General features: G+C 47.7%; 1 protein-coding gene across 2 annotated transcripts in view; it reads left to right on the forward strand.

The window, feature by feature from the left end:
* The window catches only part of PARG (poly(ADP-ribose) glycohydrolase), a 722,753-nt gene that overhangs the window by 376,372 nt on the left and 333,126 nt on the right, over positions 1-13,255 (forward strand). For both annotated transcript variants that reach the window (XM_085608405.1, XM_085608413.1), the window contains exon 9: positions 3,069-3,229. In XM_085608405.1, the coding sequence (XP_085464531.1) occupies positions 3,069-3,229 (161 nt within the window). The remainder of the gene's footprint in view (positions 1-3,068; positions 3,230-13,255) is intronic.

Here is a 13,255-nt window from a genome sequence, read left to right on the forward strand (position 1 = left end):
ACCCCTGCACGAGCAGAGGTACCCCTACAAAACCCAGTAAATGGAGTCGTGGGTTTGTAGGGGTACCTCTGCTCGTGCAGGGTTACCCACACACCTATAACCATGCACCCACAACTTCATTTTCTGGACTTTGTAAATAAGTGTGGGACAGCCATTATAAAGTGTGTATTGAAAACTGGCAAGTCGAGAGGTCCAACGACATAATGGCTGCTCCAAAATCCTTGTCCTGATGATGACCATGTAATTATACAGAGGTCGAAACGCCGTCGACGCATATTTGGCTGTAATTATTGAAGGGCGCATCGTCTTGCTTAAATGTTGTTCCAGTTTTGTCATGAACCTTTTTTTGCTATGTAATCCCTTGTAATCCCTTCTGTCTGTCACTTGTCTGGTTTTTATATTGTATAGCACATTTTCTATGTACCAGTGTATTGTTCTCAGTGTTTGTCTTAATTGCTTTACTATTTACAAATCGAATAAAATTGATATATTTTTCTAATTCTTTTTCATATGGGTTCCTCTATATAGTTTTTTCCATATAGTTTTTCTCCATTTTCTCCTTCTTTCTTTTTTAACAATTGAATCTGTTGGTATACTGACTGTTTGTAAAAATGACATGTCTATGGAAACAGTATCTTGAACCATTGTTAGGAATAAATAAATGTTCTTCAAGCCAGGACCTACAATAAGACTGCTTTGGTGGGAAGATTCCTGCTGTCTTCGTCCCTGTACTTTTCCAAGTTCTGCAACTCCGTGGCAGTGCATCCTCCGAGCCACCAAGGACTCAGCCTGCATCCCAGCCAGAAGGAATCTCCATTGGAGTGAAGGAGTCACTTCCCTGCTTCCGCAGTCTTCTCTATAACGACGACCAGTTTGCTGATTCTGTTGTCCCACGGACATCGCCCAGCTCTGCAACACAGGTGTTGGTTTGTTGGTTCCCCAGAGGCCTGTGTCTTCCCCGCAACGTGGGTGACTGTAATCCCTCTTCATCCGACATGAACTGCCTCCCTGTGCAATGCATCAGTTTGTCGTTACCAAGGCTTTTTGGCTCTGCTCACGAAAGATCTTCAAGCTCTAAGAAGCCCCAGTCTCCAGCACTGCACAGCTCCAAGAATTACATCCTCTCTGCATTGTGGGCCTTCATCTCCTGTGTGCTTTTGAGGCTTCAATGCGACTCCCTGTGCCGGGTGTGGGGACTCAGTGAACTAATGCATCCACTGTAGGGGCCTGTGTTGATTTGATAACCTTGTCTCTGCTAAAGAGTGGAAGAAGGACCATCTTTACACCTGGAAGCCATTCCCGCCCCAAGGACATATCCGCCATTAGCCAGTGACTCAGTTAGTTGCCCTGTAAGATGTTATGAGTAGTAGTTTTACATACCTCTGCGGATCTGAGAACAAATGCACCATAGGATTTTCACTAATAAAATCTAAAGATTGGTATTTTTGTTTTTTTTAGTTTAATGCTGTGCTATTTGTGTTGTCGTGACTATTCCAGTGCTTAATTTGGAAAGAAAGAAAAAAGAAATAGTGCCATGCCACTGCAGCTTGCACCACCATTGCCAGTGACAGTACCAACACAACTACTAACCATCACACTCCTACAAGTGTGACAATTCAGACTATTCCAAGCCCCCAAAGCTATGAGAATGTCTTTGGCAGCAGCTATTAGTGCTCTTAAATGTTTATTTAATTGATAAACAACTGTTGTGTTCTCATCTTTAATTTAGATAAATAGCGCCACCTTGTGGAAGACTGTCATAAGTACTGGTGTTGAAAATAAAGTGCCGGTTCCGAGCACCGGAAACCGCGGGCTTAAATTAAGCACTGGACTTCTCTAATGCATATGTGCTGAAATAGGGTAGAGTAAATAACTCACATTCGTCATAATAATGCTTTTTGGGTACTAACGTGCGGATAATTCACCGCTTGCAAACAATGTACCTCTCACAATGCTGGTGTTTGCTCCGCCGTGAGTTCCCCTTCCTTTTATGTTAAAACGCCCCCCCCCCTTTCCACAGACATTTCGCCACCTTCAACTGCAGTGCTGTTTAATTATGCGCTGCTTTGCGGGGGGCGAGATGTAGGTGCGCAGAAAGAACGCGTCCCAAGTCTGCATACCGTGTGTACTTGTATATCGGAAACATGATCGCCCGCTGTCATTGTCTGCAAGTTGTGTGGCAGATACTTTGTTCGTTTTTGTACAGTCCACAAAGAGCGGTTCGGCAGTTAAGCAAGCCCATTTTCCCTTTCTCCGAAGAGTTAAAGCTACCAAGATATGGTATGGTACACCTAGAACTGTCAAGGTTAACACGACATTGAACGTTCTGTGGGCCCATACCCATGGTAACAGGTGCTCTCTCCACAAATGCACATGACATAATCATCTTAACATCTTCAGCTAAAAAAAAATAAAAAAGTTGCAAATGTGTATAGTATCCGTTCCCGCAGATCTGCATGGCTTAGCTTGCATGCCACACTGTGTGGGCTGACACATGCTGACAGGATGGCCCAAATTGCCTGACCACTCAAATTCTAGAAAATATTGAAACAAACCACCATCAACATTTGAAGTTATTAAAAAGATAGCGCTGATACTGATGCATTTATGTGTGTATTTCCCCTGGAAATGTCTTTCATTGACATCAGCGCTTCTTACATTTTCCAGGTTATCGTTCCTTGTTTACCTTCTTCAGTGACAGGAATTCCGTAAAATCAGGCCGCACTTTTCTCAAAGCGTCGGCTCGGCGCTGATTTCCAGTTGCTGGCGAAGCCCTTACATACCACTTGATGTCGGCAGAGCAGGCATGTTTCCCCGCCGCGCCGCGCTCTGCTGCCCTGTTTATTATTATTATTGATTAGGAATCTGCAGTTTGTCAAACAGTCTTTTCCCAATCATCCCAGATAAATGGCTCTTGACTTTAATGGTGCTGTAGATTTAAGCACCCACTGGCCGTCCTGAACTTACTCACACATTAATTTGGCAAATGCAATTTTGTTTCCTCTCTCCCTGTTTCCCGAATTGCTAAATGAATTACCTCCGTCTTGCTTTTCGTTTTCTTGCACCAGCCGATACCGCTGCTGAAACAAAAAATGAATCACTCCATCACCCTGTCGCAAGAGCAGATCGCGTCGCTCCTCGCCAACGCCTTCTTCTGCACCTTCCCCCGTCGCAACGCCAGGACCAACAAGTCCGAGTACTCCTCCTACCCGGAAATTAACTTCAACAGGTAGGAGTGATCTGCATGAAATCTCAAAGAATTGGATGCATATGGTTAATTCGTACATTTTATTAAATGTCTCAATGTTTGTAGTATGATCCGATTATAGCCAGGGCCACTGGATTTATGCGGCAAGGAAGGACCAAATTATGCGGCAGTGTTAACTAAATCGTGCGATAAGAAAAGGCACATTATGAGGTATAATGTGGCAGATTGTTTGATAGTATTGCCACATTATTTTGTCATTTTTACACATGTTAAAACTGTCTGGCTGTTAGTACCAGTCTGACACCCAGATGCAGCAATAAGAAAAAATAAAAATAGAATGACCAGCCAAACTTTACAAAGGGCCTTCCCTGCGTTAGCAGCACGTGTTAACGCATCTTTGGTAACTTTTGTCTGTTTGAGCAGGAAATGGTTTTGTTAAAATCTGCACATTATGCAGCACATGATGGATTATGTGGCAAGTGTAGAAAATTCATAACTATTCGGAAAAGGCCATGTCAGCAAAATCCTCATACTTCTAGTGGCCAGGATTTTAGCAAGCGAGGGTCTGAACAGTGCTGTATTTGCAGAATATATATACTGCACGCGTAGCCTGAAATGAAAACTCCAGATAAATTTCACAACAAATTACAAGGCTACTTTGGTCCTTAATGAGAAAGCATTTGGAAATCCTAATACTGGGACTTTCTAGAAGTGCTGACGTGCTGGGAAGTGAATGCAGTTGCGTTGGCCATGCAGTGGAAATTGCTGTCTGGTGAATGCAGTGGTGTTGAGCTTGAAGCTGCAGTATGATGACGTGTGCAGTGAAGTCAATGTAACCATGCTTGCCATGAACCCAAAAGGACAGTATTGTCAGGTGCTGTGAGTTTAGTGCAGTGGTGCTGATCCCTCGGGTCAACAGTGATGTGTCACGTGCTCATTCCACCAGTTATCTATGAGATGAGTGAAGGTACCAGCTTTGTTACTCTTTTTCGAGTTATTTTTTAAAAATGACTGCTTGAGGGTGTCATGTAATGCACCTACTTTACTGCTATAGAAGTGTACACAGACACACAGCCACACATCTCAGTATCCTGAAAAATACAGAGTATCTGAGTGGCTGCGATTAAAACAGAGGTGAAAAGTGCAAACCCTGGTGCACACAGTCATAATACATTTTCAGGACTTGGTAGGCACTTTGGGCCAGATGTATGAATGATCATTCCGTTTTGCGGGTCGCAAATTGCAACTCGCAAAATGGAATGTACTAATGTGACTCAGACACAATTAGCGATTCCCAATAAGGTCGCTGATGACCTGTCTCGTCAATATTCATGAAGCAGGTTGCAATTTGCGAATCATTGGGAATGGGCTACAGTCAGAGGGATAGTGGTCTGTTGGGCACAGCAGACAACCATATCTTTGTTTGCTTTTTAAATAAAGCAACATTTTTCTTTCAAATGCAGCTCGTTATCCTTGAAGGAAAATGGGATGCGTTTGAAAGAAAAAAAGAAAGTTTTTCTTTAATTTTTCAAGGGCAGGCAGTAGTCTGTTGGACCACTCCCTGCTCTTAAAAAATATTTTTGCTCGCATTCACAAAGGGGAAGGGGTACCCTGGGGACCGCTTTCCTGTTTGCAACAGACTTATCACTTACTTAAAGTAGGTGGTAAACAGCAGTGTGGTTGCAAAACAATCGTACATCCCCCTGCGAGTCGCTATTAGGAAGGGACGCCCTTGGCTCGCCCCCTCCTAATAGCAACTCGCAGACCCTATTGTGCGAGTCGGTAATAGGTTACCGACTTGTAAAATAGGGTTTGTACATACTGCAGCCCTTTTTAGCAGTCACAAAAGGCCAGATTTTGCATTTGCGACCTGTAAAAATTGTTTATTTGGGCCTTGGTCTAAGAAGTGAAAGTCGCAAAAACATAGAAGTGCTATTTCCCATTCTGAATCCTTAGATTGAAACGAGTTGTGAATTCCACGGGGAACATCTGCTGCCTTCACACAGTTGAAATGTATTGTAAACAAAAACGATATGAAAACTGCACATGAGCTGGGGAATTCTTGGCACCCAGTAGCTCAGCCCAGACCCTTGGATTCTTGGCGAGCAGCAGCTCAACAGACTTCACTCGAGAACAAAATAGATGGGGTTGTTTCCCTCCCTGCCAATCCTAGGTCCTCTAACTGCTGGCTCATATCATCCGGGCTTACAGCTCAGTCCCTAATCAGTCATTGAGAGAGATCTCGTGTTCTCTCACGAAGACCTGAAACATCGATTGCGATAGAACTTTGTCACAACTAGAACCAGAACAGAGGTTATTCTTTTCTTTCGTTACTTAACCATCGGCAGCCAATACAACCATATTCAACACAAAACTAAACAAAATGAGACTTATCCCAGCAATCCAATAACACCCAACCCTAACAAAGTCCACAACATCCTCCACTTGGCCCTCTTGCACTTGGATAGGCTCCAGAGCTTTGTGTACATCAATATATCCCTCGCCATCAGCCCTCTACTGAAAGCTCTGTTATCTCCATAGACGACTTGCGCATCCCTCATTATGATACACTGCTGTACTGCAAATGTGACTTCGTGCAGAAACATGTTTTGAAGTTACTATATAATCCTGTTGTCTGCTGACACACCTGATTTCTATGGAATTGCTGTGCTACTCTGTTTTTTTTTTTGGCCTGTGCATCCAATTTTTTTTAGTCTTACATCATATTGCAGAATTTGTTTTTTCAAAAACTTTATTGTGCAGAGAGTCAAAATTACAGACACGGGCCTACAACCACCAGGCACGGCCGCTAGTTTGTGACAGTCAATTACATAGCGTCGCAGAGCAGCAACTGATCTCCAAAGGCACAGCAGGAATATAGAATTATTCTCGGCAACTCAAAAGTTAGACAGGATACAGACATTTTTAAATTTTGAAGAGAACTAAAAAAAAAAAAAAAAACTCAAGGCGAGAAACAATCTAAATGGTGCCGAGCGCCGACGGGGGGACCCCACCATACCAGATAAAGAATCAGGAGGTCAATAAAGTCAACCCGGGGGGGAAGTCAGAACCATCCACATAACAAGTACAGTATTCCGGGAACCCCAGGATCAGGGGGACAGAGGAATGTCAGAAGTATCTTCAAAAGGGGACGTACAAATGTTACCTCGGTAGGCGTTCCATTGACCCCAAATTTTACCCCACGCCCCAGGCTTGCCCCGAACCAGATATACCGTCTTCTCTCTGAACATGCACCAATCCATGTTCTCCTTCCACACTGACACGGTGGGAGGCCGTCGGGAACCCCAAAGCTGCGCGATATCCCTCTTTGCAATCATGTTCCCAAGTGCCGCCCACCGGGCCTGGGCAACGTTGTAGTCATTAGGCTCCCATACATTCAGCAGACATCGACGAGCCTCAGGCAACAGAGCGACCTCAGTGACATCCTCCATCACCGCATGCACACGGCGCCAATAAGCCTCGACCTCGCGACACTCCCAAAGGATATGAAGGAAGGTGGCACTCAATCCACAGCCGCGCTTACACAGCCCATCCGAAGAAAAACCCATCACAACCAACCGAGGACCCGTCACATACACACGGTGAAGAATTTTTAGCTGGACAAGACGGAGACGGGCTGGAATGGCGACCTCCTTCGGGGAGGACAGTGCAGACTGCCAGTCCTCGTCGTCCAACTCCAACCCGTCTCCGGTCCAGGCCTCCCGAAGATGCACAAGGAGGTCTGCCTGATTATTAATTAACTTCTTATAAATTAAGGAAATCGTACTATTGGGCAGATGACCATCAAGTATACGGTCCTCGAGTGGGGAAGCTGCGGGGATCGTGGTACCTGCCCCAAAGGCCGACAGCAGAGCGTGGCGAACCTGTACGTACCTGAAGAACTCCCTCTCACTCAACTCATACTCACTCTGAAGCACCGCAAAGGATTTGACCGCACCTTTCACCCAGAGGTCACCCACTCTGCTGATGCCAATCATATCCCAGTTCTCAAAGCCTTTCGTTGTCCAGAGGCATCCCAATCCGTCCGACGCAAACAAGGGGGTCGCTCGTGTCAGGCGCTCATTCCAACCCATGGCAACATTAGCATCCCTCCACACATGTACTGCAATCTTAGTGGGTCCCGTTAGGTTCCTCCCAGCCGCCCGAGAGTAGAGTGCTCTGTTGAAGTCGCCACCAGGCAACTGATATTTATCCATCTCGAAAGCCGGATTCGGACCCGGTGCGTAAGTAGCATGGTTGATAGCGGACAGCTGGGAGGCCCAATAATACCTCCTGATATCCGGGAGCGCGATGCCCCCGTCGTACCAGGGGAGAGTCAGTTTTGCGAGAGCTATACGAGCGCGACCATCCCAAATCAGCCTCCTCTGCAAACCCTCTACCTCCCGGAAATAAGCCGCCGGAATAATGTCAAAGGAGTTCTGGAGTGCGTAGTGACATCATTTTAAAAAGTGCCGCTCGACCGAGTGGCGACAACGGCAACCTACGCCAGCGGGCCACATCCAACTTCAAGCGCCGAAGAGGAGGAAGGAGATTATGCTCATGGCGGACCGCCGGGTCCAACGATACATAGACCCCCAAGTACTTGAAACCGGATTGCGAAATTTGGATGGGAAACCTATTCGGCAGGGGGGGGAAGGCCACCGGAAATGACATACACACAAGATTTGGACCAATTAATAGTCAACCCGGAGTTTTTCCCGAAAGAAGTGAGGAGATCAAAAAGGACATTAAGGGATTCACGCGGGGAGGTGAGGTACAAGAGAATATCGTCGGCGTACAACGAGACTCGGTCCTCAAAGCCAGGGGCCCACTGAATACCCCTTATCGACGGTTCCCATCGGAGCCAGGCTGCGAGCGGTTCTAAAGCAAGAGCAAAGAGCAGGGGGGTCAATGGACACCCCTGCCTAGTGCCCCTCCCGAGAGCGAAGGGCTGGGACTCCCTCCCATTGACAACAACCTGAGCTAGCGGATCCGTATATAAAAGTCTCACCCAACTGATAAATCCCGCCCCGAAACCGAACTTCGCCAGTGCGGCCCAGAGGTATGGCCATTCGATCGTGTCAAAGGCCATCGTGGCGTCCAACGAAGCCAAGATGGCCGGCTCGGAAAGAAACTCCGCCCTGGCGAGAACGCCATGCAAACGCCGCAGGTTGAGAGCAGTGTTCCGGTGGGGAATGAAACCGGACTGATCCGGATGAATCAAGTCGCAGATAACAGCGAGTAAGCGATTAGCGAGGACCTTGGCAAGAATCTTCGGTTCAGCGTTTAATAGGGAAATGGGCCTGTATGAGGCACAACGATCACGAGGCTTGCCCTCCTTAGGAATCACAACTATGGTAGCCAGACGTTGGTCACTAGGGAGGGAACCGAGCTCACGCGACTCCAAAAACATATCGCGGAGAAACGGCCACACTTTATCAGGGCATAATTTGTACAATTCAATGGGCAAGCCATTGGGGCCCATAGCCTTACCAGTACGAAGGGAACGAATCGCGGCCGCGATCTCGTCGGCTGACAACGACGCATCCATGCATTCTCGATCCTCTTCAGACAGGCAAGGCAGCGCAATATCCCTCAACAGGGAACAAGAGTCAGCCACGTCTCTGTCGGACACCGGGGAGTAGATCACACGAAAATAGTCAGCAAAACAGTCCACAATCTCGCCAGGGTCAGTCACACGCACCCCGTCGGGGTTCTGAAGCACAGGGACCACGCGATTCACTCTCTCCTTCTTATCAAGCCAAGCAATCAGTTTACCCGCCTTATCCCCAACATCATACAGTCTACCTTGCTGTTCCCTGTACAATGTCTTGGCGGCATCAGTGACAAGGGATTTGTATTCAAACTGTTTCAAGCTAAGGGCATGAAGCCCCTCATGAGTAACACCCGAGTCTAGCTCAGCCTCCAACTCCAGTATTTCAGCCTCAAGCCCCGCGACCTCCCCATTCCTAGCTTTCTTGGTCTCAGCTATTAAAGAGAGGGCCTGGCCCCGTATGACCGTTTTAAAGGCTTCCCACAAGGACACTGAGGACAAGACAGACCCCTCGTTCTCCAAGAAGTAGTGGTCGAGCGACTTCAGGAGGCTATCGCGAGTCTAAGGGCTACGGAGATGCCAAGGGTTAATGGGGGCGATCCGCCCCGCGGCCTGCATCCCCGTATTGAAATGCAGCCACACAGGGGAGTGATCTGAGATGCCCCGGGCCAAGTGTCGAACCTCACCAATGTGGGTGGCCTGGGCCGCGGGCATAAGGAAGTAATCAAGCCTGGAGAGACTCCCATGCGCCCCGGAGTGGAAGGTGTACTGACACTGCGTCGGGTGCATCAACCTCCAACAATCCACCAGCCCAAAAGTGTCCAAGAACCCACCAAGCCATGATTGGGAAACGGGAAGGGCCCTGGGGGGATGACGAGCCAGGTCGCTGGATAGCACAGAATTAAAGTCACCACCCATGAAGAGAAGACTATCCGGGAGTTCCAGCAACATCCGACCAACATCAGAGAAAGTGGAGGTCTGGAGGCCCGGGGGGACATATATCGTGACTAAAGAAAGGGTCCTACCCTCCCACCTCCCAGTTAGGGCGGCATAACGCCCTCTGTCGTCAAGGATGACGTTGTCAATCTCTAGTGGGAGGGAAGACCGAACAAGAATACCGACCCCCCTGGAACCGGAGGTGAACCCGGAGTGTGCAACCAGTCGGTATCCCCACCTATTCATAGCATGACACACATTGCCAACCAAATGCGTTTCCTGCAGGAGTACAACATCAGGCGCCAGACGACGCAAATATTGTAGTACAACACCCCGTTTGATACGATCCCCTAATCCATTGACGTTCCAAGTTAGCAACCTCAACCCACTACCCCCCATCCCCACAAAAGTAGCAGGAGTCTCCCCACAGAAAGCAGGACACCGGAAACAAAGTAAGAACAAATATGCCGCCTTGAGAGAAAAAAAAACACCCCCAAACACAAACACCCCCACCAAAACCCGTTACAACTCCCCCCTCCCTGCACCCCTGCAAACTGTAAAACCACCCCAAAATGCAGTGTGCCTGTCGCCCTAACAATCCCATTCTACAAAAAGACCCCGGAGGAGGAGGAAGGCCAGCCACCACCCGCCACCCAGACGAGAGCTACTATAAAACAAAATATACAAGAGAGGTAGAACCCAACTGAGTAATGTCCGAGTATCAAGGTTAGGAACCGAAAAGTAAATTCTGTAGAGGCTCACCACCCTCGGCACCGCCAGAGTGCCCCGCTCGATCGCCCCGACCAGGCAGGGAATCCAACCAGTCACTCGCATTGTCCGGTCGTTCAAAAAAGAAGGTCCGCTCCTCATGTTCCACTCGAAGCCAGGCAGGGAAGAGCATCGCATACTTCAAGCCCAGGTCCTGAAGACATCGCTTAACCCCCTGAAAGCCCATCCTCTGTCTCTGAACGAGTTGAGTGAAGTCCGGGAAAAAATTGACTGAGGAGTTTTCGAATTTCACCGGGCCGTGCACCCTCGAGGCCTGCAAGATCGCATCTCGGTCCCTGAAATGGAAAAGCTTGGCGATGATAGGCCTCGGGGGAGCGCCAGGCCTAGGCTTACTGCCCGGGACACGATGTGCACGCTCCACAGCAAAAAACTTGCTAAGTCCAGACGGGGCAAGATGGGTGAGGATTAGCTCTTCGATCAGGAGGTCAACAGAACGAGTCTCGGGATTCTCCGGAACACCTATGACGCGGATGTTGTTGCGTCTTGCCAGGTTCTCAAAATCATCCAACCGATGGGACATCAAGTCGTTTGCCGATTTCAGGGCGCCAAGGTCTGTTCGAAGTTCCGACACATCGGCCGTGAGGCTGGTGGTCGTCAAATCCAATGACTTCACCTTCTCGTTTAGTTTTGGACAGGTCATCCCTGATTAAAGTGACATCGATGGCGACCGTGTCAAGTTTACGAGCCAGGGCCTCATACTGCTGGCCGATGGTCTCCTTCATACTGGTAATGGCGCCCATAATGTCCTGCAGGGACAAGTCGACAGGGACAGATGGGCCGTCTCTAGCATCCTCCGGGGCAGTGCTGGAGAGCCCTGGGGATCCCTTGGCTTGAGTGTAGCGGTCCATAACATTTGTCTGGAACTGTCCCCCGCAAAGAGACGTCTTGGTCTTCCGCTTCTCGGGTTCACCCCTGCCCGTCATGGTGGAAGATGCACCCCGGAGGGGCCCGCAGGACCGAGTGAAAATGGCCGCCGGTCGGCCGGGCACCAACCGGCCGAGAAGCTGGGCCGTGGGGACCGGAGAAAGTCACGACTTGACTCAGTACTCCGTAGGGAGAAAGCAGTGATGACACCAGACTGGACTGGTCCCCGGCAGAGCGGAACAGACCCTCAATCAGACCATGCCAGAAACCAAAAGCGAAACTGAAAGTGGGGGACGCCCACTGGTGAGGTCCCAATGCCGTTGTTATTCAACTACGTCCCGGATCCACAGCTCACCAAGTCCCCGGCACTGCCCCGAGATGGGCCTCAAAAGTTCAAAATGCTGTAATTTTGGTCCCCCAAGTCCGATTCAAATTCTGAAAGGAGTTATGGACTCAGTCTAGGTTCACCTTCAAAAGCCCATCCAAGAAATCAGGATATCATCAGGATAAATTGCGAGGAGTGGGTAGGGTCCGGGGAGCCCTGTGCTCACGCGACCATCTTGGATGCGCGCTAAGCTCCTCCCCTCCATATTGCAGAATTAAATACAATCATAGAAAATATATGATAAACAAGAATTTCAAATAGCTCTTCACCAGGGATTCCCAAACTTTTCTGTAATGAGAGCTGCAACTGATCAAGGAAAATCACCTGGAGCTACTAACGAGTATCGTCAATGTTACACGAGTGGCCACATCCGACCAGGTTCCCATCCTAGCCCTTACTTGCTGGATTACCAGAAGTGAACCACTGCTGTTCATCGGACAGCTTTACCTAAAGCTTGGCTGCCACCATGGCGGATATTCATCATTCTGACTGATTCCCTCAACTGCATCTTTCAAAAAAGAAGGTAAATCTCTACTTATGAACACATTTCTGCCATAGATTCTAGGATATCCTCTCTTCGTACTGTTAATGACACTCCAATCACTCCCATGACTACTGCTCCTCCTGTTATATTTTTGATTTTGTTTTGACCTATTGCTGCTGACATTGTGTTGCACCTTCCCTTATCTAAGGTGCTACCATATTCTGTATTTTTCTATACTATGAAATTATGGATTCTATTGTCTCTGAACAATTGTAAAGTGCCTGGAACCTGCAAGGGTCATGCTGGTGCTATATAAAACTTTCTAATTAAATAATAAATAAATACATTTCCGCACCATCAACACAACTGCATCACCGTGTGCTTTTGCCACTTGGTGATTGGTTGTGTTGCCGCCCTGCACGGACACTTGACATTGGTTTGACAGGCTGCCATCCAAAGGCTTAAAAAAACAATGGCATTGCTTTATAAAATGTGGAGGAGGTAGCAGTACTTAGCTCAAGGTCGAATGAAAGATCCACTCGATTGGGCTCCACGTCCACAATGTACTTGCTGGCAGCCAGCTGTACAGCCCTGATTTACGCATATACATTACTTGGGAATTGTCCTGGAAAATACTGTAGTATTCTTTTCATGTTAAGAATACGAAGTTGCTCAACACAAAAAAGTGCCAAATATCTAAGTATCAACAATTACTGCAAGTTGTAAGTAACATGCATAGTTCAGACAGACAGCACAACTGGCTAAATAGCAACAAGTTATATGAAACTACCTTTAATATGCCAAATAAATGTGATTTATGTTGCTTGCTTGGCTCTCTCTAAGTTGTTAGAGGCAAACACAATGACACATAAGGAAGGAAGGAAGGAAAAATGTAAATAAGAAAAGAAAGAAGGAAAGTTAAAATGAAGTTGGATGGAACGTAGGCACAAAAGAAGAATAGAACGAAGGAGTAAAGGGTGGAAAGGGAAAAGGGATGGTGGTGGAAGGAGAGAATGAAACTTGGAAAAAGGAGTA

This window comes from Triturus cristatus, chromosome 1_2 (assembly GCF_964204655.1).
Source record: "Triturus cristatus chromosome 1_2, aTriCri1.1, whole genome shotgun sequence".
Classification (NCBI taxonomy): domain Eukaryota; kingdom Metazoa; phylum Chordata; class Amphibia; order Caudata; family Salamandridae; genus Triturus; species Triturus cristatus.